Source organism: Dendrobates tinctorius, unplaced genomic scaffold (assembly GCF_039654945.1).
Source record: "Dendrobates tinctorius isolate UK_male_01 unplaced genomic scaffold, ASM3965494v1 ptg000143l, whole genome shotgun sequence".
Classification (NCBI taxonomy): domain Eukaryota; kingdom Metazoa; phylum Chordata; class Amphibia; order Anura; family Dendrobatidae; genus Dendrobates; species Dendrobates tinctorius.
Window position 1 is genome coordinate 13,822,603 of NW_027361810.1, and position 27,009 is coordinate 13,849,611.

The following is a 27,009-nucleotide window of genomic DNA, read 5'->3' on the forward strand; positions in this document are numbered from 1 at the left end:
TATACAGTTAAAGCTGCTATAACCTGGGCATCTTCTCTATATAACTATATACAGTATGTACCGCTGGTATTACCTGGGTATATTCTGTGTATAATTATATTTATGTACAGCTGGTATAACCTGGGTATCTCCTGTATATACTTATATATATGTACAGCTGGTATAACCTGGGTATCTCCTGTATATAATTATATACGTACAGCTGGTATAACCTGGGTATCTCCTGTATATACTTATACATATGTACAGCTGGTATAACCTGGCATCTCTTATATATAAGTATATACAGGATATACCCAGGTTATACCAGCTGTACATATATATAAGTATATACAGGAGATACCCAGGTTATACCAGCTGTACGTATATGATTATATACATGTACAGCTGGTATAACCTGGCATCTCTTGTATATAATCATATATGTACAGCTGGTATAACCTGGGTATCTCCTGTATATACTTATATATATATATGTACAGCTGGTATAACCTGGGTATCTCCTGTATATGCTTATATATATATATATATATATATGTACAGCTGGTATAACCTGGGCACCTTCTGTATATACAGTGGGTACGGAAAGTATTCAGACCCCTTTAAATTTTTCACTCTTTGTTTCATTGCAGCCATTTGGTAAATTCAAAAAAGTTAATTTTCTCTCCTTAATGTACACTCTGCACCCCATCTTGACTGAAAAAAAACAGAAATGTAGAAATTTTTGCAAATTTATTGAAAAAGAAAAACTGAAATATCCCATGGTCATAAGTATTCAGCCCCTTTGCTCAGTATTGAGGAGAAGCACCTTTTGAGCTAGTACAGCCATGAGTCCTCTTGGGAATGATGCAGCAAGTTTTTCACCCCTGGATTTGGGGATTCTCGGCCATTCTTCCTTGCAGATCCTCACCAGTTCCGTCAGGTTGGATGGTGAACGTTGGTGGACAGCCATTGTCAGGTCTCTCCAGAGATGCTTAATTGGGTTTAGGTCAGGGCTCTGGCTAGCCAGTCAAGAATGGTCACAGAGTTCGGCCAAGTCTGAGGTCCAGGTCACTCTGGAAGAGGTTTTCATCCAGGATATCTCTGTACTTGGCCACATTCATGTTTCCTTGAATTGCCACCAGTCGTCCTGTCCCTGCAGCTGAAAAACACCCCCATAGCATGATGCTGCCACCACCATGTTTCATTGTTGGGATTATAATGGGCAGGTGATGAGCAGTGCCTGGTTTTCTCCACACATACCACTTAGAAATATCACCAAAAAGTTCTATCTTCTTCTCATCAGACCAGAGAATCTTATTTCTCATAGTCTGGGAGACCTTCATGTGTCTTTTCGTAAACTCTATGTGGGCTTTCCTATGTCTGGCACTTAGGAGAGGCTTCCGTCGGGCCATTCTGCCATAAAGGCCCGACTGGTGGAGGGCTGCAGTGATAGTTGACTTTGTGGAACTTTCTCCCATCTCCCTACTGCATCTGTGGAGCTCAGCCACAGTGATCTTGGGGTTCTTCTTTACCTCTCTCACCAAGGCTCTTCTCCCATGATTGCTGAGTTTGGCTGGACGGTCAGGTCTAGGAAGATTTCTGGTGGTCCCAACCTTCTTCCATTTAAGGATTATGAAGGCCACGGTGCTCTAAGGAACCTTGAGTACGGCAGAAATTCTTTTGTAACTTTGGCCAGATCTGTGCCTTGCCACAATTCTGTCTCTGAGCTCCTTGGCCAGTTACTTTGACCTCATGATTCTCATTTGGTCTGACATGCACTGTGAGCTGTGAGGTCTTATATAGACAGGTGTGCGCCTTTACAAATCAAGTCCTATCAGTGTAATTATACACAGCTGGACTCCAATGAAGGAGTAGAACCATCTCAAGGAGGATCACAAGGAAATGGACAGCATGTGACTTGCATATGAGTGTCTGAGCAAAGGGGGTGAATACTTATGACCGTGTGATATTTCAGTTTTTCTTTTTTAATAAATTTGCAAAAATTTCAACATTTCTGTTTTTTTCAGTTAAGATGGGGTGCAGAGTGTAGAATAATGAGGAAAAAATGAACTTTTTTGAATTTACCAAATGGCTGCAATGAAACAAAGAGCGAAAAATGTAAAGGGGTCTGAATACTTTCCGTACCCACTGTAATTGTATAAGTACAGCTGGTGTAACCTAGGTATATTCTGTATATAATTATATATGTACAGCTGGTATAACCTGGACATCTCCTGTATAGAACTATATATGTACAGCTGGTATAACCTGGGTATCCCCTTTATATAATTATATATGTACAGCTGGTATAACCTGGACATCTCCTGTATATAATTATATACGTACAGCTGGTATAACCTGGGTATCCCCTTTATATAATTATATATGTACAGCTGGTATAACCTGGACATCTCCTGTATATAATTATATATGTACAGCTGGTATAACCTGGACATCTCCTGTATATAATTATATACGTACAGCTGGTATAACCTGGGTATCCCCTTTATATAATTATATATGTACAGCTGGTATAACCTGGACATCTCCTGTATATAATTATATATGTACAGCTGGTATAACCTGGATATCTCCTTTATATAATTAGACATGTACAGCTGGTATAACCTGGTTATAACTGTCCACAAATTGAGAAAATAGATATCCGGCACCGTTGTGTGGAAAAATACCCTGGATGTCTGCACATATATTTTTCACATTAATAAAAAAATACCTTAATCCCACTTGGAACGGGTGCTCAATCCCATATTGAAAAAACAGAACATTTCATTGTGAAAAGAAAGAAAAAAATAGGACCTGTTGAAGCGTATTGAGCGAGAAACGGCTGTTGTCCGTCTTCCAGCACATTGCTCCCGTGCCTATGCCGATGCCTTGTGTATGTGAAATAAAGTGATTTGATTCACATGAACGGTGAGTGCCATCCTATTTTTTCTTTCTCTTCACAATAACCTGGTTATATTCTGTATATAATTATATTTGTACAGCTGGTATAAACTAGATATCTCCTTTTCATAATTATATATGTACAGCTGGTATAACCTGGGCCTCTCCTGTATATACAGTAATTATATATGTACAGCTGGTATAACCTGGGCATCTCCTGTATATACAGTAATTATATATGTACAGCTGGTATAACCTGGGCATCTCCTGTATATACAGTAATTATATATGTACAGCTGGTATAACCTGGGCGTCTCCTGTATATAATTATATATGTGTACCTCTTCTTGTATACAGTGATTCTGGACAGTCCTGGTATAACCTGAGTGTTGACTGATACCTAATTATATAAGTACAGCTGGTATAAGTTATACAACCTCTTTTACATAGTGATTTGGACCCTGCTGGTATAATACGAGCATTGTCTGGTTTATAACTTGTTTCTATAGTTATTATTTTGTCTCTTTCCTTAATGTTATCAGCGGCTAATAAAACTGCTTGATGCTCCAAAGGCTGAACCCATTAAGGTAATGAAGATCTGCTGTAGGCTCCGTACGTGGGCTGCAGGTGGGAGAAGTCCCATAACTCGTAGTTATTAAATGCTGCTGTAAGGACACGTGATCTTATCACAGGATCACCAGAAGATTGGAGGAATCTTTGCGCCGCACGGCTTAGTCTCGTTAGCAATAGTGATGAGTGAACGTGCTGGGATAAGGTGCTATCTGAGCATGCTCATGTGCTAACCGAGTGTCTTTGACGCGCTCGAATAATAGGCTTGAGTCTTCGCAACTGGATGCTTCGCAGCTGTCCGTGAGCTGCAACACATGCAGGGATTGCCTGTTTGTTAGGACAGCCGCGAGACATGCCGCGGCGGGGACTGGATCATAGTATTCGAGCGTGCCAAAGTCACTCGGTTCGCACCCGAGCATGCTCATATAACACCTTATCTGAACACGTTCGCTCATCACTAATTAGCAAATGTAACACTTTCACTAGCAGCCGAGGGCGACTCATTAGACATTCGTTAGAATTGGCGCTCTGCTCATTATCTCAATAACCGCCGTGCTCACATTAGCGGTAAAATAATGAGGATAGCAGATCCGTCTGACGGAGAATATCATTATTCTCAGGTTATTCTCAGCCGGCCTCCATATACTGAATCACTAATTAAAATGCTAATTAAAATAAAACGACAAACAAGTCTTTTATCCTGTAAGTCACGCACCTTAAAGGTGATATATAGGGCTCGGGGGCTGTATATGGTATGTATTGAGTTTGATCTCAAGTTATCATTTGCTACACTTGTATGTTAAAAATATCTTCTGGACATTTCCCAAGGGATCGACAAATCTCCACTTTAATCTCAGAACTCAGATCATAACTCTGTTAGGCAACTGGCTGCAGCAGGAGCCTCCCCCCACTGCTTGGTCTGTTATAGGAGATAGTACACATGTACCTACCGTATTTTTCGGACTATAAGACGCACCAGATCATAAGACGCACCCCAAATTTTCAGAAGGAAAATAGGGGGAAAAAAAATTAATGTGTCAAATGGGGGTCTGGCTTACAGTCCTAATTCAGCTTAGCGGGGGAAATCAGTAGCGCTGGTGGAGCGTGGTCACAGAGGGTGTTCGGTGGTCCGGCGATGATATGACTCCCATCCCAGACTGATATGACAGGATCTGCGGTGGTCATGGTGCGGTGGCCGCCGCCGACATTTTCTGAAAGCCCGGAGCTCCCGCACATCCCTTGCTGTGAAGCGGTGGCCGTTCCGGAAAATCCCATCCCAGGCTGGTGCAGCAGGTTCGTCGGTGCTCAGTGGTGCGGGGCTCCGCTGACATTTTGTGAAAGCCCGGAGCCCCGCACATCCCCACTGCCGCAATGTGGTGGCCTCCGGGAAAATGGCCGCCGGGTTGGCGCATGCGCAGATTGAGATATCGGCACCGAGATCTCGTTGCCGAAATCCTAATCTGCGCACGCGCCGCTTCCGGCAGCCAATTTCACGGAAGTCACCCATCATAGCAATGAAAGTGCAGAGGCTCCAGGCTTTCAGAAAATGTAGACGGTGCCCCCGCACCACCGAATCCTGCCGCACCAGCTTGGGATGGGAGTGTGATTATCACCCCGCAGCGTCGGACCGCCGCAGAATCGCCCGACTCCTGTTGCTGCCACACTACTTGTAAGTATATTCTGACTATAAGACGCACCCCCATTTTCCCAAAAAAAATTTCAGGAAAAACATGCGTCTTATAGTCCAAAAAATACAGTAATTAAGGTTACAAGAAGTGTAAAACCATAAAGATAACTCTTAGCAATGAATGAAGACATTATTGGATCCATCTCCACTGCTTGTGGTTCCATATTATCTCCATTCATTACTTGCTCATCTGGCATCTTGGTCGCTACTTATGCAGAGCGCAGCAGCGGAGATGAGTTTGTGATCGGCTGCTGCACTCCGCAGAGGCAACAACAGAGATGGCAAAGTTCACTTCACTGGCAGCAACAGAGTGGACAAAGTTCACTTCATGATGCTGATCTGCCTATGCAGAGCGCAGCAGCCAATGACAAACTCATCTCCGCTGCTGCGCTCCGCATAAGCAGCTGCAGGCAAAGCGCAATAAAAATCCTTTGACAAAATAAACTTCTAGACTTTAAGCCAATTAATATTGAATTCCTTCTGATTTTGTGAAGCAACAATGTATACTCACAAGTATTCTCTGTGCGCGGAGTGGACGGCCGCTGCGTTACTGTAGCGCCATAAGACGATCCCTGAGGATAAGACGTCCAGAACGGCGTCAAACTGAAAAGTAAAGCGAGACGGTAAAGCAACACGGCACAAAAAAAAACTGAGAATCACCGATACATTGATTATTAACGTTCACTAAAACTGGGATGATCTTCAAGCGATCGGCGGAGACGAGAAATCACGTGTGATCAGTTAGGAATCAACAGGTAACTGCTAGTCCGCAAGATATTACAGTGACGCTCCAACCTTCAGTATAATTATATGTAAAGTTATTTCTGATGTTTTTTGCTTTATAGGTAATCTGTTGTTATCAGGAAACCATCAACAAGTTGCCGTTCATGGATCTTTTTTTTTAAATACTCTGAGCCCGATCCATCATTTGCAATATTTAAACCCACTCTTCCTTTGCTTTTGTCTTTTCGGATTTGTTGACTTTTTTTTGCTACACATTAGAATTCCTCTTTCTTTTTCTCCTCAGCTGTTTTTGTGACTTTTTGGCTCTTCGTCCTTTTAGAATGTCGCACGTTAGTCTTCAACTGCGCCAAATAAAAAAACAAAAAAAAACAAACAAATATTCCAGAAATCTCACAACCAGGCTGCGACTTTAGCGACAGGACCCGAGAGAAAAAAAAAAGGTAACAGTCGCATTTCAGGAATTTGTCTAAAACTTCTGGATAAGCAAAGGCTGTTGAAGAAAATGTGAAAAGACGCAATAAAATAAAATAAAAACATTAAAAATGGCGCAAAAAGTAACGAAGAATAAGCTAATAGTAAAGAGGCTAATAATAAGAAAATTGATCCAGAAAAGTGGAAAAATGTCAATGATGGATCGGGGCCTCTGAGTGCAGAAAGATTTTGGGTAGGGAACAGATTCGGGGTCTGAATAATCTGGAGTTATGTTATGCGGTGTGGGGTCTTTGGGACGTCTTTTTGGGCTGGAGTGAGAACACTATTCTCCTGGTGCTTTCAATGTCAACTAGTTGTCCTCCTAACTTCTTTTTCCTCTTCTTCATCATATTTCGTGATCCATAAGAAAACAAAGTCTAGGCCATTACCTTGTAGTCACAGAGTCCCCCAATTATCTCCCTGTTACTCCTCTCATTAGATTTTGCACTAATGTCATTGCAGCACTTGTTTTATGGCAGCCAGGGAGCAAAAAGTAAAAAAATAAAATCAGGTAATAATAATTCGGAGTGACGGCGCCCCCTGCGGTTTACAGTAGAGCGCGGCGATCAGCTGGTAAAAAAATAAATAAAATCATTTCTAAATATCCACCGAGAAGACGAATCCGCTTTATCATTATCAGTTCTCCCAAAACAAAAGAAGGCAATTAGGAGTTTCAGATTACGCAGACGAGTGCGGATATTTTTGGAACAGGACAGTTGCGGTAGAGAAACCAGCAATCAGAACATCTACGTCGTCGCGCGGCCTGATGACTATTGTACTCGGCCGAAGACCAAACCACGTTGGAAATTACGAGAGATTTTTTTTTTATATTATCATTAACGTCAGAACCAAAATTATGAATATTTTAAATGAAAATAAAAATAAATAAAAATTCAGAAACTAATAATAATCTCACTTCAGATTCAAAGGATGACAGTAACTTTGCAATGACAGTGATTTCAATAGAAACTATTACTATTACAGACTGGGAGGTGTATATACTTTTGCAACATTTCTAATGCATCAAAATGAAAAAAATAAATATATTTTCTATAGTGCATTTATTAAAAAAAATCTTTTGAGTTTGCAGATCTATGTGTTTCCATGGTAACAGACTACAAACATCAGAACTGTTGGCATAGTTTCCAATTCGTTCAAAATATACAAGATTCTGGAAAAAAGGGAAAACCCTTCAGATATTCCTGGAAGAATATGTTCCCTGGGCACCAATCCTACTGAAAGGGAAACCGGATGTTTAATTTTGATTTGATAAATGAAGAAAAAAAATAAGCAACTTTGTAATATATCTTATCAGAGAAATTGGCTTCGTTCTCTTGTGATTTTTTGCTCACAATTCATTGGTAAAATCTGTATTCCGTGTAGACAAATTTCCCCATAACTGAGATAGAAGATGACAGTTGGTGCTTTGGAAATTCTATGAAAGGCAGACACAGACATTCTATTGTAAGTTGTCCTGAAAAAAATAGTCACAGTTCTCCATAGGACTTTATGAGCACTAACTGTCATCTCCTATCTCAGTAATGGGAAAGTCTGTATTCACTGAAGACATATTTTATCCAAGAAGTGAGCATTTTCAAGAATTAATGATCAGTCCAGGAGGAGAAAAAGAGAGGATTTCTCTAATACAACATTTCTTATTTTCACATGTACTATTGATTTCTGAAAAAATTGAAATATAATTTACTCTTTAAAGTGAAGAATGGCCAGTTTCTGCTTTCATCATATTCTTCCAAATTTTTGTGTGTGTTTTATTAAAATCTGCTATACTGGTTTTATAGTGGACTCTTTATTTACAGTAGTGCTAAATTTTATGGTCTTTACGAGGAGGCTTTGCTCACAGGGTAATAATGCAAAGAAAACTAAAGACACGCCCGTGAGGATCTTGTGAGCCTTGCCACCTTAGTAAGGTCCATATTTCTGGAACTGTATGGCGGGTTTAAAAAAAAAACAAAAAAACCAAACATACTATTTATGGGTGCAGTGGGAATAAAATAAGAGATTTAGTGTTTGGCTCTGTACTTTTGAGTGTTCTTGCCTCATCACAACAATCCCTTTAATGCAATCCCATTGATTGATTTTAGGAGATGATTCAGTTGGCTGCTCATTTTCTCTGCAGTGGCCACTACAGGGGCAATGAGGTATTGCATTGCAAATGGAGGCACAAGACCTCCAGAGTGGAAGCTGCTACTCGTCAGGGTCATTCTAGGTCATAGAAAACGGGGTTCCAATATGGAGGGGAAGACATGTCTCTATGATGTCCTTATGCCCTAGTACGGCGTATGGACACAGGATTGTCCTAATGGGACAGCCCTTTCATAAATTGCTTCTCATGATTGATCTCCCTGACGGCAAATATGACAATTAACACATAATAAATTGTGAATAATTAATACAGAAAACGACTTACTGCAAATCCAAACGATGATGCGCTGTACCTCATCACGGAGACAGCTGGAGAAGGAAGCGGATGGTTAATTAGTCTTTATACACAGGATATTTAAATAATACTCATGAGGTGACATCTTAATGACAAGTGCTGATTATAGTTCATAGCAATGGCATCAGCCGGCCACTTAACTGCAAGCTCTATACCAAAGGGAGGACACAAAGGAAAAAAAATGTATAATGTATATATCCCAGACATAAAGCAAATGCTGCAATTGTTATTTTTTGCTTTCAAACTACCTTCCATTATCATTTCAGTCCCTTTCCCATTTTACATCAGTCTTTACAGCAGTCCTGAAAGTGAGATGCCTTAGTAAGGAGTGGGCTTCCTGCTGTTGTGCTGACACCTAGAGGCCAATATGAAAATTGCAAAATAATTGAATTTCATGTGCAGGCAAATATTTGAAGAGAACTAATCTCTTCCAGACGAAACATATAACAAATACTAACCTAGTATAATATTCATCCATGAAATGAGTGATTAATAGACTGATCAGTATCATGGGAACTGGTGAATTAGGAAACCACAGGGAGTGAAAGTCACGCTTATCTTTAGGTGACAAGAACCTGTGTTCTGCTGAGCGGGAACGGTGACAATAATAACAAGATTTCATGGCAAACATGACATCTCCCTCCGAGCACTCAGCTCATAGAACTTCTGATAAATCGCCACTTTTTAGGTGGATTTACCATATCATCCTAATTTTCCAGTATTTAGACGGCCATTTATTAAGCACTAATCATTGCCGACTGAGGAAGGACACGGAAATCTCTTGCTGATATATATCTTGTCAAATTTCTAACTAAAACTCACAAGATTTCGGTAGAGGCGTGCTAATTTTTGGTACATTATGATTACTTTTTAATATATTCAATAACATAACTATGTCCCCAACAGTCAATCTTCGGTAGTACAGAAATGAGCCAGCTGCAGGAATACATATCAATTCAGAAATATTGCAGTTCTCCTATTGACCTCTAGATGTCAGCACAACATTAACCCGCTTCTTACTTTCCGACCTGCTGTAAAGTGTACTAAAATAACAAATCTTGAAAAGAAAGTTCACTTTAAGAATCTTAGACAGCTACGATATGCAAGTTACATTTATTTTGCATGTTTTTTTTATTTATGGTGAAGATAGAAGTTCCATAAATGTGAAAAAAAAGTTTGCAAAAATGTGCAATATTTTTAGAATGTGGGTGCTAAGCAGAATTTGCAAAAATGGACATTTCCTCTACTTTTTATGCAATATTGCTTTATAAAAACTCTATGTAAGTATCTGCAGCTGAAAGGAATATATTCAGCAAGTGGATTATACAGTTTGCATAGAAGAAAGTACAGTATATATCGGAAAAGAAATGAGTTAAAAAAGTTTAAACAAATTTGGGCATCATGGTTGCAGATAACGTAGGGAGGTATATGGACACTTAAGAAACATTAGAGGTTGCATAAAGGCTCCTGAGTGTCCTGGTCCAGCTGCATATTACAGTGTAGTGTGTACATTGCAAAATTTGGTTTTGGTTTCCTAAGAGAGGTGGAAAATGTGATTGCTGTCTACTGGGGGGGGGGGACAAAATCTCATAAATGCCTAATTGTATGTTATTGGGTATAAATTGTACTTGCTTTACTTGTTGAATAAAAAATATCTGTTTTAAAAGAAAAAGTATCTGCAGCTGCACCTCCCTCCTCCCCCATTTTCTTACTCACTGAGCACTATAATATTCTAGACTTATTTTTTGAGGGAGTTTTATTAATGTAACTAGCGAACAGGAAAAAAAGGAACTATGGGATGTTCAAAGGTAAGGAAAATGCCTCTCGAGCGATACATGATACATGACGTGAGCCATACACATTTTTAATATCAAATGTTCCATAGAAGCTCAGAAGAAATGTCACATAGAGAAGTTGTTTTTAGTGCCTAGGCCATTAAAATAGTAGGCAACACGTTCACCCGCCTCCGCCATGCTGCTCTCTAGAGAAATGCTCCTATAAACCTCCTCTACACCTTCAAGACAGGACAGGCTGTAAAATGTCTAATTGCAGAATTTCTTTGATGTGTCGGAGCGGAGCCTCGCAACCCTTCATAATTATGACAGCGAATGCTAAACCACCTTGCTGGGCTAGAACAAATACGCTGCGCCTGCAGAGATGAAGACGAGTAACGAGAGATCGAGTAACCTTTCCTGCGCTTATTGTGGGGAACATAAAAGAGCGACTATAAAGGAATGGCAGATCCAGTCTTGCAAGGCGGTTTTATTCTTTACGGTATAAATCCTTCTCCAAAAACGTTCTATTAACTCCTCAGTAAAAATCCTGCATCTAGTCAAAGATAAATAATTCTTATATGTGACAATCCTCATGAGAAAAGCACATTCTCGTATCCTGCACAGTGCTTGGTCTCATTATATTATAAAAACATAGCCCAAATCACAGTGCCATATATTGTCTAAATACTACCACCATACCATGCTCAAATAAGTGCCATATACCACTTAAATGCTACCATCATATTATGTACCATGCCTAAGTGATTGTGCAATAAAGTAGATAAATTCTACCACTATAGCCTGCCCAAATTATTTCATACACTGCCTAAATACTACCATTATATCATGCCCAAATAATAGTGCCATACACTGCCTAAGTACTACCATTATAGCATGCCCAAATAATGGTGCCATGCACTGCCTAAATTCTACCACCACAGCATGACCAAATGATTGTACTCCAAAGTGGCTAAATACTACCATCATAGCATGCCCAAATAATAGTGCCATACACTGCCTAAATACTACCATTATAGCATGCCCAAATAATAGTGCCATACACTACTTAAATACTACCATTACAGCATGCCCAAATAATAGTGCCATGCACTGCCTAAATTCTACCACCGCAGCATGACCAAATGATTGTACTCCAAAGTGGCTAAATACTACATCATAGCATGCCCAAATAATAGTGCCATACACTGCCTAAATACTACCATTATAGCATGCCCAAATAATAGTGCCATGCACTGCGTAAATACTACCTTCATAGCATGCCCAAATAATAGTGTCATACACTGCCTAAATACTACCATCATAGCATGCCCAAATAATAGTGCCATACACTGCCTAAATACTACCAATATAGCATGCCCAAATAATAGTGCCATACACTGCCTAAATACTACCATCATAGCATGCCCAAATAATAGTGCTATACACTGCCTAAATACTACCATCATAGCATGCCCAAATAATAGTGCCATACATTGCCTAAATACTACCATCATAGCATGCCCAAATAATAGTGCCATACACTGCCTAAATACTACCATCATAGCATGCCCAAATAATAGTGCCATACACTACTTAAATACTACCATCATAGAATGCCCAAATAATAGTGCCATACAATGCCTAAATACTACCATCATATCATTCCCAAATATAGTGCCATACACTGCCTAAATACTACCATCATAGAATACCCAAATATTGTGCCATACACTGCCTAAATAATACCATCATACACTGCCCAAATACTACCATCATATCATGCCCAAATATAGTGCCATACACTGCCTAAATACTACCATCATAGCATACCCAAATATTGTGCCATACACTGCCTAAATACTACCAACATATCATGCCCAAATAATAGTGCTATACACTGCCTAAATACTACCATCATAGCATACCCAAATATTGTGCCATACACTGCCTAAATACTACCATCATATCATGCCCAAATATAGTGCCATACACTGCCTAAATACTACCATCATAGCATACCCAAATATTGTGCCATACACTGCCTAAATACTACCATCATGGCATGCCCAAATATAGTGCCATACACTGCCTAAATACTACCATCATAGCATACCCAAATATTGTGCCATACACTGCCTAAATACTACCATCATAGAATGCCCAAATAATAGTGCCATACACTGCCTAAATACTACCGTCATATCATGTCCAAATATAGTGCCATACACTGCCTAAATATTACCATCATAGCATACCCAAATATTGTGCCATACACTGCCTAAATACTACCATCATAGCATGCCCAAATAATAGTGCCACACACTGCCTAAATACTACCATCATAGCATGCCCAAATAATAGTGCCACACACTGCCTAAATACTACCATCATAGCATGCCCAAATAATAGTGCCATACACTGCCTAAATACTACCATCATAGCATGCCCAAATAATAGTGCCATACACTGCCTAAATACTACCATCATAGCATGCCCAAATAATAGTGCCATACACTGCCTAAATACTACCATCATAGCATGCCCAAATAATATTGCCATACACTACTTAAATACTACCATCATAGAATGCCCAAATAATAGTGCCATACAATGCCTAAATACTACCATCATATCATGCCCAAATATAGTGCCATACACTGCCTAAATACTACCATCATAGCATACCCAAATATTGTGCCATACACTGCCTAAATAATACCATCATAGCATGTCCAAATAATAGTGCCATACACTGCCCAAATACTACCATCATATCATGCCCAAATATAGTGCCATACACTGCCTAAATACTACCATCATAGCATACCCAAATATTGTGCCATATACTGCCTAAATACTACCATCATATCATGCCCAAATAATAGTGCTATACACTGCCTAAATACTACCATCATAGCATACCCAAATATTGTGCCATACACTGCCTAAATACTACCATCATATCATGCCCAAATATAGTGCCATACACTGCCTAAATACTACCATCATAGCATACCCAAATATTGTGCCATACACTGCCTAAATACTACCATCATAGCATGCCCAAATATAGTGCCATACACTGCCTAAATACTACCATCATAGCATACCCAAATATTGTGCCATACACTGCCTAAATACTACCATCATAGAATGCCCAAATAATAGTGCCATACACTGCCTAAATACTACCATCATATCATGTCCAAATATAGTGCCATACACTGCCTAAATACTACCATCATAGCATACCCAAATATTGTGCCATACACTGCCTAAATACTACCATCATAGCATGCCAAAATAATAGTGGCTATACACTACTTAAATACTACCATCATAGAATGCCCAAATAATAGTGCCATACACTGCCTAAATACTACCATCATAGCATGCCCAAATAATATTGCCATACACTACTTAAATACTACCATCATAGAATGCCCAAATAATAGTGCCATACAATGCCTAAATACTACCATCATATCATGCCCAAATATAGTGCCATACACTGCCTAAATACTACCATCATAGCATACCCAAATATTGTGCCATACACTGCCTAAATAATACTATCATAGCATGTCCAAATAATAGTGTCATACACTGCCCAAATACTACCATCATATCATGCCCAAATATAGTGCCATACACTGCCTAAATACTACCATCATAGCATACCCAAATATTGTGCCATACACTGCCTAAATACTACCATCATAGCATGCCCAAATAATAGTGCTATACACTGCCTAAATACTACCATCATAGCATACCCAAATATTGTGCCATACACTGCCTAAATACTACCATCATATCATGCCCAAATATAGTGCCATACACTGCCTAAATACTACCATCATAGCATACCCAAATATTGTGCCATACACTGCCTAAATACTACCATCATAGCATACCCAAATATTGTGCCATACACTGCCTAAATACTACCATCATAGCATGCCCAAATAATAGTGGCTATACACTACTTAAATACTACCATCATAGAATGCCCAAATAATAGTGCCATACACTGCCTAAATACTACCATCATATCATGCCCAAATATAGTGCCATACACTGCCTAAATACTACCATCATAGCATGCCCAAATAATAGTGCTATACACTACCTAAATACTACCATCATAGCATGTCCAAATATAGTGCCATACACTGCCTAAATACTACCATCATAGCATGCCCAAATAATTGTGCCAAATATCATCTACATACTACTACCATAAGATGCCCAAATAATAGTGTCATATACCGCCTAAATATTACTACCATAACATGCTGATGTAACTGTGCTATATGGTGCCTAAATACTGTTATCATTGCAGGAACAAATATTAGTATCATACAGATCCCAAAAGCAAAAGCCCAAGCAACATTGTAACACGGTGCCTAAATGCTACTTTCATGCTCTTATAGTGCCACCACACAGAACCAAATAATAGTGTTACACAGCGTCTAAATGCCACCATACAGCGCAAACATAGTCACTGATGTCCCAGAGACAGAAACAGTGACATCAACTGATAAGAATTAAGGAGGTAACAGGATTATCAGGAGGATAAAAAGGTGGAAATCTCAGTAACAATGTATCTGTTCCCTGGCAATGAACTGGTCATTGCAGAAGTGTAATAAAGACAAGACTGTGGCTTATTCCTGGACCTCGATTGAGGAATAAAGCGGCCAACATCTGCATTGTGTGTGAACTTTCCTAGGAAGATGATAAATGCTGAGACTCTGGAGAGAAGACGCCATTCTTCATCTGTCAGCAGAACCTCCCGCTCAGCCCACAATGTCCATGTATAAATGTCACCAGAAAGGTACAACGAAAAAACAGAGATGTCACCCACTGCGGACGGAGGGGAAGAAAAATCTACAGATGTGTCCTTCCTTAACTCTTATCTAAATCAGATATATCTACAGATACAGCTGAATCTAGAAGTTTCCATCCACTATATATAAAGACACATCTGCAGGTTTTTCTCAATATCTCACATGAAATCAGAATAAACTTTTCCCGTTTTAGGACAATTAGGATTACCGTAATTATTAATATTTGACAAATGCCAGAATATTGAGAGAGCGAGAGAATGTTATAAGGCATTTTTATTACCGTACTTGCTGCAAAGTCAAAGGTTTCCATCCATTTCATTAGTATTTGTTACCATTGCCCTTACACTGAATGACTTGGGTTAGATGTTTGGGATCTCCTTCCACAAGCTTCTCACAATAGTTGGTCGGAATTTGGGCCCATTCCTCCTGACAATACTGGTGTACTGATCCAAGTTTGTAGGTTGTCTTGCTCGCACTGGCCTTTTCAGCTTTGCCCATAAATTTTCAATAGGATTGAGATCAGGGCTTTGTGATGGCCGCTCCAAAAACATTGACTTTGTTATCCTTAAGCCACTTTGTTACCATTTTGGCAGTATGCTTCGGGTCATTGTCCATTTCAAAGACCCATTTCCGCCCAAGCTTTAACTTCCTGGCTGATGTCCTGTGATGTTGCTTCAATTGCCACATAATCTTTTCTCATGATGCCATCTATTTTGTGAAGTGCACCAGTCCCTCCTGCAGCAAAACAACCCCACAACATGATGCTGCCATATGGGAGGATATGGGTCTTCCATATGGACAATGACTCGAAGCATACTGCCAAAATGGTAAGAAAGTGGCTTAAGGATAACAAAGCCAATGTTTTGGAGCGACCATCACAAAGCCCTGATCTCAATCCTATTGAAAATTTATGGGCAAACCTGAAAAGTCCGGTGCAAGCAAGGCGACCTACAAACCTGGATCAGTTACACCAGTTTTGTCAGGAGGAATGGGCCCAAATTCCGACCAACTATTGTGAGAAGCCTGTGGAAGGAGATCCCAAACGTCTAACCTAAGTCATTCAGCTTAAGGGCAATGGCACCAAATACTAATGAAATGGATGGAAACTTTTGAATTTGCAGTAAGTAATAAAAATGCCTTTTAACATTCTCTTTCTCATTATTATGTTAGAAAGAAAAAGAATAAATCAGTGTAAAAATGTTGCTGAGCGGAGAGAGATTGTATCTAATTCGTATCAAATCAAATGGTTTAATGTTATGTCTATCTCACATCTATCTATCTATTATCTATAGCTTTCTATCCATCTATTATCTATCTATCTATCATCTATCCATATCTATCTATCTATCTATCTATATCTAGTCATATGTATCTATCTATCTATATCTATCTATTATCTATCAATATATCTATCCATATATATATCTATTATCTGATTATCTTTCTATATATCCATCTATCCATATCTATCTATCCATCTATCTATCTATCTATTATCTGATTATCTTTCTATATATCCATCTATCCATATCTATCTATCTATCTGATTATCTTTCTATATATCCATCTTTAAAGATGCAATTATCCTGTCTGACAGGTTGTTAAGAACTAGAGAACTTTCGATCTTCCACCCAGGACACAACTTTCCATGTTGGATCAGTAGACTGAAGGCTGTTGGATGGACATTAGGCGGATTCTCGTCTCCAGGTCTCTGCAGTAGGGAGCGTAGGGAGCATCTTCCTGCTCAATACATAAGAATACTAAGATGTAGGATCCTAGCTTTTCTTCTTACAGGACGTAATGTTCTACTTAAAGATCACAATAAATGTGAGCAGATCAAGGAGCTTGAGCTGCGCTGGTTACAAGATTGCTGCGTGCGACAAGAAGGTGCCATATCCTCCTACATTTCATCTTCACACATTAGCAAATTGATATGCAGGAACATATGCTGCGTAATACGGAGGCAAAACATGACAAGAGCAGAGCATCACTGTCACAACATATCCATAGACGAGAATTACTTGCACCATTGTCAGGCTGCAGCCCCCGCCTCTAGAAACATCATGGCGGGATATAAATTCCTTCTAGAAGCAGCGCTTGTTATAGCGCCTGGTGAGCCCTGAATATTATCAATCCCTTACAATACAGGCATCAGCTACAATGACTCATGTTTCTGAAAAGACTTGTGACTAGAGATGAGAAAATTGATTAGATGCTAAATTATTTTGAGCCGAATTTGATGAAATTTGCTAATTCATACAATTTGTGATCCAATTTGTATGACTCCCCAAAAAATGCCGGCTGCCTTTTTATACATTGCAGAATGCATAATGCCTTGCTGCTATCACATGGTATAGCACTGCCAATCTGAAGGGTCTATTACAGCCTGTATAAAAGCCGAGGCAAAGAATTCAGCTGCCAATTTGTGGTGAATCTGGACAGAGAGAGCACATCACAGCTCAGCAATAATGATAGAAAGAAAAAGCCCTAAAACATTGGACAAATACTCCATACTGAATGTGTTGTATAACTGCAGCAGTGAAAAAGATGAGAGTAAGTAGTAGTATGTAAATAACACAGAGACTCCATTAATAAGGGTAGAGGGAGATAGAAGAGGTACCAGCATCAGTGTCAGGTTCAATGTGATTCATCAGTGATATGGTGGAGCTGCATCTGTTGAACTTGATTTACAATCATATATATTTTCTTCATTCTTAATGCACTAGAAAGCAGCAGGAAGGCAGCACAATCATTTTTACAGTAAAAGGAGGGGGAATAAATTGTTTAATGTTATGTTAATGTTAATGTTAATGTTATGTCTATTTATCTCACATCTATCTATCTATTATCTATATCTTTATATATGTATATAGGTGGGCACCACGGAAAATATGACATGAATATGATAACTGGGTGCAACACCGTGCCAAATACATCAAATGAAAAAAAGGGAGAAAAGAGACACAGGATAACATGCACACAACAGCAGAATGTCCATGTGAAAAAAGGCTTTTATTGACATACAATAGCCAGAGAGCCAGAGAGATCCAAGTGTACAATAAAAACCACAAATATCTATCATCTATCTATTATCTATCCATCTATTATCTATCTATCATCTATCCATATCTATCTATATCTAGCCATATGTATCTATCTATCCATATCTATCTATTATCTATCTATCCATCTATTACACAGGTCAACGAAAAAAAATTTTTTTTCTGGTGTCCAAAATATTTTAATGAATTTGGGGTATTTTTGGGGTGCTGATTCTGAATATGTCATCAGTTTTGCCAGATTGGCTCAAGTTTTTGAGATTTTTGGTATCTTATTTATAGCACTTGTTGGTAAATGCGACGCATCATCTCATTAATTTCTTTGGATTAGTACTTGAACTGAGCAGTTCTCAATATAGTTTTGTGTTAATTAGTGTTCTAAAAGTTTGTTCATAGCTTGATTTTTGCACTAACTTTATGTTGTTGTCTGTTTTCCAGTGAAAAGCATGAACTCATCATGAAGAAGTTGTCTTAACGATCCAGACTCATTCTGTTACATTTGTGGTGAATATACACTGCCAAAACATAGAAGAAACATAACAGACTTCGTAAAAAAAGTGTATTTTGCCTATTTTGGGGTTATGCTTGGGGACCAAGACAAGTTTTGGGCACCACACATAGTGTGCAAAGCATGTATCGAATTATTACGAAAATGGAGCAAAGGACAAAGAAAAAGCTTCAAATTTGGTGTTCCAATGGTGTGGAGAGAGCCAAAAAATCATCATGATGACTGTTATTTCTGTGCAGTGCAAGTGCAAGGATTCAATAAGCATAAGAAACGAAAATGGGAGTAACATGGAATCTGCAAGAAGGCCTGTCCCTCATTGTGAAGATGTGCCTGTACCTGTGTTTACCATAAATAACAGTCATCATGATGATTTTTTGGCTCTCTCCACACCATTGGAACACCAAATTTGAAGCTTTTTCTTTGTCCTTTGCTCCATTTTCGTAATAATTCGATACATGCTTTGCACACTATGTGTGGTGCCCAAAACTTGTCTTGGTCCCCAAGCATAACCCCAAAATAGGCAAAATACACTTTTTTTACGAAGTCTGTTATGTTTCTTCTATGTTTTGGCAGTGTGTATTCACCACAAATGTAACAGAATGAGTCTGGATCGTTAAGACAACTTCTTCATGATGAGTTCATGCTTTTCACTGGAAAACAGACAACAACATAAAGTTAGTGCAAAAATCAAGCTATGAACAAACTTTTAGAACACTAATTAACACAAAACTATATTGAGAACTGCTCAGTTCAAGTACTAATCCAAAGAAATTAATGAGATGATGCGTCGCATTTACCAACAAGTGCTATAAATAAGATACCAAAAATCTCAAAAACTTGAGCCAATCTGGCAAAACTGATGACATATTCAGAATCAGCACCCCAAAAATACCCTAAATTCGATGAAATATCTTTGGCACCAAAAATGCTGTTGACCAGTGTTATCTATCTATCCATCCATATCCAACTATTATCTATCTATTATCTATCCATCTATCTATCAATCTATCTATCTATTATCTGATTATCTTTCTATATATCCATCTTTAGAGATGCAATTATCCTGTCTGACAGCTTGTTAAGAACTAGAGAACTTTTGATCTTCTACCCAGGACACAACTTTCCATGTTGGATCAGTAGACTGAAGGCTGTTGGATGGACATTATGCGGATTCTCTGAAAAAAAAATCTGAAATCCATGTCAGCCAGAGATGGTGTGCTTGCCAGTCACAAGCGACTATACTGAGCATTTTGCATTTCTTGTGCAATCCTTTTTTGTGGAGGAGGGGGAATAATTGTTTTAAATAAATTCACTAAAACCTGATATTTATCTTATACTATCTTCCTCATCAAATGTGGGTTTCACAAATACTTTTTTTGGCACGTTACTACTCAAACTTTTCATCTATATATGTTGCACCAATGTCACACCCTGTTGCAGGCGCTGACTTTTTGCATGGGTACCTAGCAAGCATTTCTTTTCGCATCGTTCTTGGGAAGGAAATCGAATTTAGGTAAACAAATAGTAAGAAATGTTTTAAAAAATGTAGACATTTAATTGTGCATGACTGTTTTTTATACATCTGTTTTACTATGGGGGTGCAGAAGTTTACCGTATATATAGCCTAAAACTGTATGCCGTAAGCTCCCCCTAGTAGAGATTAAAGGCAACTGGAAGATTGTGTTTTAATCCCTTTGGGTACCCATTACTCCCCTCCGCAACATAATTTCTCCATTCCACCACACGAGGTCAATGTGACGCCTGTGATTGGCCTCACGCTGCCATGTGGTGGGCAATGCACGTTGTAGTGTGTTACCCTCCTAAATTTAGCATTTTGTAGAATCCAATTTTTTTTTTTAAGAAATTCATAGCAAAATCAATTTGTTTAGAATCAATTCACTAGTGTCACTATTGTCACTCCATAAGACCATTGATGAATATTATGACCACCTTCTGATGGTAACACTGATCTGACGAGATGATGAGATCTCTCCTTTGTCCTTGAATCTCACCCAGACACCTCCAGCCGGAGAATGAGCTGCTTCATCTACATAAGCCTCACAGTGAGGCGGGTTGGGTTGTCAGCATGCAAAAATAAGCAATATAATTTTTGCATTACCATGGAGAGTTTCTTTGGCACCTGTCCAAATGAAAGCTTTCATAAGGGCTGTGAAATTCTATTTAGAATGTGAAAAGTGTGATCTCCTGTTTTTAACTCTTCAATTGCTTTAAAAATAAATTATACACTTTATTAAAAAAATATACATATTTGATTTTTTTATTTATTTTGAGATTATGTATATACATATATATATATATATATATATATATATATACAGTACAAAGAGTTTCCGTTCTTTTCATGACTATGAAAATTGTAGATTCACTCTGAAGGCATCAAAACTATGAATTACCACATGTGGAATTATATAATTAACAAAAAAGTGTGAAACAACTGAAAATATGTCTTATATTCAAGGTTCTTCAAAGTAGCCACCTTTTGCTTTGATTTCTGCTTTGCACACTCTTGGCATTCTCTTGATGAGCTTCAAGAGGTAGTCACCGGAAATGGTTTTCACTGCACAGGTGTGCCCTATCAGGTTTAATAAGTGGGATTTCTTGCCTTATAAATGGGGTTGGGACCATCAGTTGTGTTGTGCAGAAGTCTGGTGGATACACAGCTGATAGTCCTACTGAATAGACTGTTAGAATTTGTATTAAGGCAAGAAAAAAGCAGCTAAGTAAAGAAAAACGAGTGGCCATCATCACTTTAAGAAATGAACATCAGTCAGTCCGAAAAATTGGGAAAACTTTCAAAGTGTCCCCAAGTGCAGTGGCAAAAACCATCAAGCGCTACAAAGAAACTGGCTCACATGAGGACCGCCCCAGGAAAGGAGGACCAAGAGTCACCTCTGCTGCGGAGGATAAGTTCATACGAGTCACCAGCCTCAGAAATCGCAGGTTAACAACAGCTCAGATTAAAGACCAGGTCAGTGCCACACAGAGTTCTAGCAGCAGACACTTCTCTAAAACAACTGTTAAGAGGAGACTTTGTGCAGCAGGCCTTCATGGTAAAATAGCTGCTAGGAAACCACTGCTAAGGACAGGCAACAAGCAGAAGAGACTTGTTTGGGGTAAAGAACACAAGGAATGGACATTAGACCAGTGAAAATCTGTGCTTTTGTCTGGTGAGTCCAAATTTGAGATCTTTGGTCCCAACCACCGTGTCTTTGTGCGACGCAGAAAAGGTGAACGGATGGACTCTACATGCCTGGTTCCCACCGTGAAGCATGGAGGAGGAGGTGTGATGGTGTGGGGGTGCTTTACTGGTGACACTGTTGGGGGATTTATTCAAAATGTATTCAAAATTGAAGGCATACTGAACCAGCTTGGCTACCACAGCATCTTGCAGCGGCATGCTATTCCATCCGGTTTGCGCTTAGTTGGACCATCATTTATTTTTCAACAGGACAATGACCCCAAACACACCTCCAGGCTGTGTAAGGGCTATTTGACCAAGAAGGAGAGTGATGGGGTGCTACGCCAGATGGCCTGGCCTCCACAGTCACCAGACCTGAACCCAATCGACATGGTTTGGGGTGAGCTGCACCGCAGAGTGAAGGCAAAAGGGCCAACAAGTGCTAACCATCTCTGGGAACTCCTTCAAGACTGTTGGAAGACCATTTCCGGTGACTACCTCTTGAAGCTCATCAAGAGAATTCCAAGAGTGTGCAAAGCAGTAATCAAAGCAAAAGGTGGCTACTTTGAAGAACATAGAATATAAGACATATTTTCAGTTGTTTCACACTTTTTTGCTAATTATATAATTTCACATGTGTTAATTCATAGTTTTGATGCCTTCAGAGTGAATCTACAATTTTCATAGTCATGAAAATAAAGAAAACTCTTTGAATGAGAAGGTGTGTCCAAACTTTTGGTCTGTACTGTATATATAATAGAAAATAAAAATAATATTTTTTTTATTTATTTTTTAATACAGTGTATATACAGGTGCATCTTACAAAATTAGAATATCATCAAAAAGTGAATTTATTTCAGTTCTTCAATACAAACAGTGACTCTCCTCTATTCTGTAGAGTCATTACACACAGAGTGATCTATTTCACGTGTTTATTTCTGGTAATGTTGATGATTATGGCTTACAGCCAATGAAAACCCAAAAGTCATTATCTCAGTAAATTAGAATACTTTATAACACCAGCTTGAAAAATGATTTTAACATCTGAAATGTTGTCCTACTGACATGTATGATCAGTAAATGCACTCGATACTTGGTCGGGGCTGCTTTTGCATCAATAACTGCAACAATGCGGAGTGGCATGGAGGCGATCAGCCTGTGGCACTGCTGAGGGGTTATGGAAGCCCAGGTTGCTTTCATAGCAGCCTTCAGCTCGTCTGCATTGTTGGGTCTGGTGTCTCTCCTCTTCCTCTTGACAATACTCCATAGATTCTCTATGGGGTTAAGGTCAGGTGAGTTTGCTGCCAATCAAGCCCAGTGATACTGTTGTTTTTACACCAGGGATTGATACTTTTGGCAGTGTGGACAGGGGCCAAGTCCTGCTGGAGAATGACATTTCCATCTCCAAAAGCTTGTCGGCAGAGGAAAGCATGAAGAGCTCTAATATTTCCTGGTAGACGTCTGCGCGGACTTTGGTCTTGATAAAACACAGTGGACCTACACCAGCAGATGACATGGCTCCCCAAACCATCACTGATTGTGGAGACTTCACACTAGACCACCAGCAGCTTGGATTGTGGCCTCTCCACTCTTCCTCCAGACTCTGGGACCTTGCTTTCCAAATGAAATGCAAAATTTACTTTCATCTGAAAACAACACCTTGGACCACTGAGCAACAGTCCAGCTCTTTTCTCCTTGGCCCAGGTAAGACGCTTCTGGCGTTGTCTATTGGTCATAAGAGTTATGTTGATGATTATGGCTTACAGCCAATGAAAACCCAAAAGTCATTATCTCAGTAAATTATAAAAATTAACAAAAAACACCTGTAAAGGCTTTCTAAGTGTTTATAAAGGTCCCTTAGTCTGTTTCAGTAGCTCCACAATCATGGCGAAGACTGCTGACCTGACAGATGTCAGAAGGCAGTCACTGACACACTCCACAAGGAGGGGAAGCCACAAAAGGTCATTGCTAAAGAAGCCGGCTGTTCACAGAGTGCTGTATCCAAGAATATTAATGGAAAGTTGAGTGAAAGAAAAAAGTGTGGTAGAAAAAGGTGCACAAGCAACCGGGATAACCGCAGCCTGGAAAGGATTGTTAAGAAAAGGCCATTCAAAAACTTGGGGGAGATTCACAAGGAGTGGACTGCTGCTGGAGTCATTGCTTCAAGAGCCACCACACACAGACGTATCCAGGACATGGGCTACAAGTGTCGCATTCCTTGTGTCAGCCACTCATGACCAATAGACAACGCCAGAAGCATCTTACCTGGGCCAAGGAGAAAAAGAACTGGACTGTTGTCAGTGGTCCAAGGTGTTGTTTTGCGAGGAAAGTAAATTTTGCATTTCATTTGGAAATCAAAGTCCCAGAGTCTGGAGGGAGAGTGGAGAGGCCACAATCCAAGCTGCTGGAGGTCTAGTGTGAAGTCTCCACAATCAGTGATGGTTTGGGGAGCCATGTCATCTGCTGGTGTAGGTCCATTGCGTTTTATCAAGACCAAAGTCAGCGCAGCCGTCCACCAGGAAATTTTAGAGCTCTTCATGCTTCCCTCTGCAGACAAGCTTTTTGGAGATCAAAAATTCATTCTCCAGAAGGACTTGGCCCCGTCCACACTGCCAAAAGTACCAATACTTGGTTTACAAACAATAGTATCACGGTGCTCTTAGGAACCTTGAGTACTGCAGAAATTCTTTTGTAACCTTGGACAGATCTGTGCCTTACCACAATTCTGTCTCTGAGCTCCTTGACCAGTTCCTTTGACCTCATGATTCTCATTTGGTCTGACATGCACAGTGAGCTGTGAGGTCTTATATAGACAGGTGTGCACCTTTCCAAATCAAGTCCCATGAGTTTAATTAAACACAGCTGGACTCCAATGAAGGAGTAGAACCATCTCAAGGAGGATCATAAGGAAATGGACAGCATGTGACTTAAATATGAGTGTCTGAGCAAAGGGTCTGAATACTTATGACCATGTGATATTTCAATTTTTTCTTTTTTAATAAATTTGCAAAAATTTCTAGTTCTACATTTCTGTTGTTTTTCAGTCAAGATGGGGTGCAGAGTGTACATTATTCAGAAAAAAATGAACTTTTTTGAATTTACTAAATGGCTCCAATGAAACAAAGAGTGAAAACTTTTAAGGGGTCTGAATACTTTCCGTACCCACTGTATATATATTTATATGTTTCTATGAGCTTTTAATGTAAACAGTCTGTAAAAATGGGTCAAGTTTCAAACCAGTTTATTGGACAATTGGGCACTTTATGACTTTACTATTGTATATTTTTTATATTTATGATTTTTCCATTGGTCACTGTATAGTAGCACTGTATGGACAATCAATAGTTGTATTATTCGGGTGCTATAAAAAAAAAAGTATTTGGAAATCACTAATCATTTGGTAGTATGGAAGAAGAATTTAAGGTACTATTATTTAGAACTGCCTATCATCATTCCTTCAGCACTATATGGGCGTATTATTTTTTGAAGGGCTATTATTGGGATTTCAGAAGGGGAAGGTTACACAAGGCTTTGCCAAAGTGGCATTGCAGACGTTGATCTAGCTATCAATCCCTCCATGTTCCCCATCTTAAACAAATATGGAAAATCTTCTATTTTGAGCAGATATAGTCTATTACTACGCCCATATTTTTAAAGGACAAGCCCTCAGATGACCCTATACATCTATAACAGGGTAACAACGATTAAGGTCATATAAATGTATTTTGCTAAAATTAATACGGATCTATCATCTCCCAAAAAAAATCATGATTTAAAAGGGGTACAAAAAATAAAGCCTTTCTCAAATATGTATAATGAGGAAATTTTAAAACTTCCTGTCCAGAAGTAGCTCCGGCCCTTTAAAAATGGGATTCTCACTATTTTGACTTCTGTGTGACTTCCTGCTACTGAATTAGGAGATACCAATGTGTGGAGGGAGTTTGGAGGTGTGCAGCATGGAAACACAAGAGAGATCTGTGCTGCTGTCTTAATATTGTTTCTTCATGCTGAATGTTATCATTAAGTGACAATGTAACATGAATCATTGTGTATTATGGAGTATTATGGAGGGAGTAGAGAAGGCTAGAATCAGCAATTGACATTAATCTTGTCACTGCTTCCTGCCTGTGTACTTTATGTAGGTAGAAGCTCACATTAACCCGTCTACAAACAGTTAATTCCTTCTTTTGTAATTTAACAATTTACAAGCAGTTTTGTTCTATTTTGCAGGATAACCCATGTGATGCAGCTATGTCCTCCTTTTCATATTAACTTTTCATAAACAGCCATGCCCCCTTTGTGAAAGTTAACCTTTTTAGGTTGAATTATGTCCTTCTCTTGCAGATTAAAGAAAAATAGGGAGCGCCCCTGAGTAATACCGCAGCATGATCGAGAGAATGGCAGGATGTATGTTGCTCATCTGGATAAGTTGTTTGTGGCAAAACGCCGATGTAGTCAAACGATGGAAGGCTACTGCTCCGGTCGCTGCACTCGCACCCAGCGGGTGGAGGAGAGAATCATGATGCAGGAGGAAAATTGCTGCAGTGTCTGGGCGCTGCTAAGGAGGAACAGTGGACCAAGTGAAGAGGATCAGATTTTATAAAGCTTTACAACAATGTTGTTGTGAACACTTTTGACCTGGCCTTTGAGTTTGGGCTCCCTCTGGTGGTTTCTGCTGGTAATGGAGCTGGTCTAGCTGACAGAAGTCATGCACCTGAAGAGGATGATTGGAGGTCAGGTGTTACAGACTGGAGAGATTTAAGTGAGCAACCTTCCCTCAGTTGTTGCCAGTGATTTGGTTT

The 27,009-nt window shown here is 39.3% G+C and overlaps 1 protein-coding gene and 1 long non-coding RNA gene across 2 annotated transcripts in view; one reads left to right on the forward strand and one right to left on the reverse strand.

Moving 5' to 3' along the window:
• Positions 1-27,009, reverse strand: part of TMEM163 (transmembrane protein 163) — a 143,355-nt gene that overhangs the window by 47,083 nt on the left and 69,263 nt on the right. Inside the window, exons 3-4 of the mRNA XM_073545535.1 lie at positions 8,787-8,830; positions 5,655-5,746 (exon numbers count right to left, since the gene is read on the reverse strand). Coding sequence (XP_073401636.1) covers positions 5,655-5,746; positions 8,787-8,830 — 136 coding nt within the window. The remainder of the gene's footprint in view (positions 1-5,654; positions 5,747-8,786; positions 8,831-27,009) is intronic.
• The window catches only part of LOC141049275 (uncharacterized), a 40,072-nt gene that overhangs the window by 7,030 nt on the left and 6,033 nt on the right, over positions 1-27,009 (forward strand). The window lies entirely within an intron of this gene.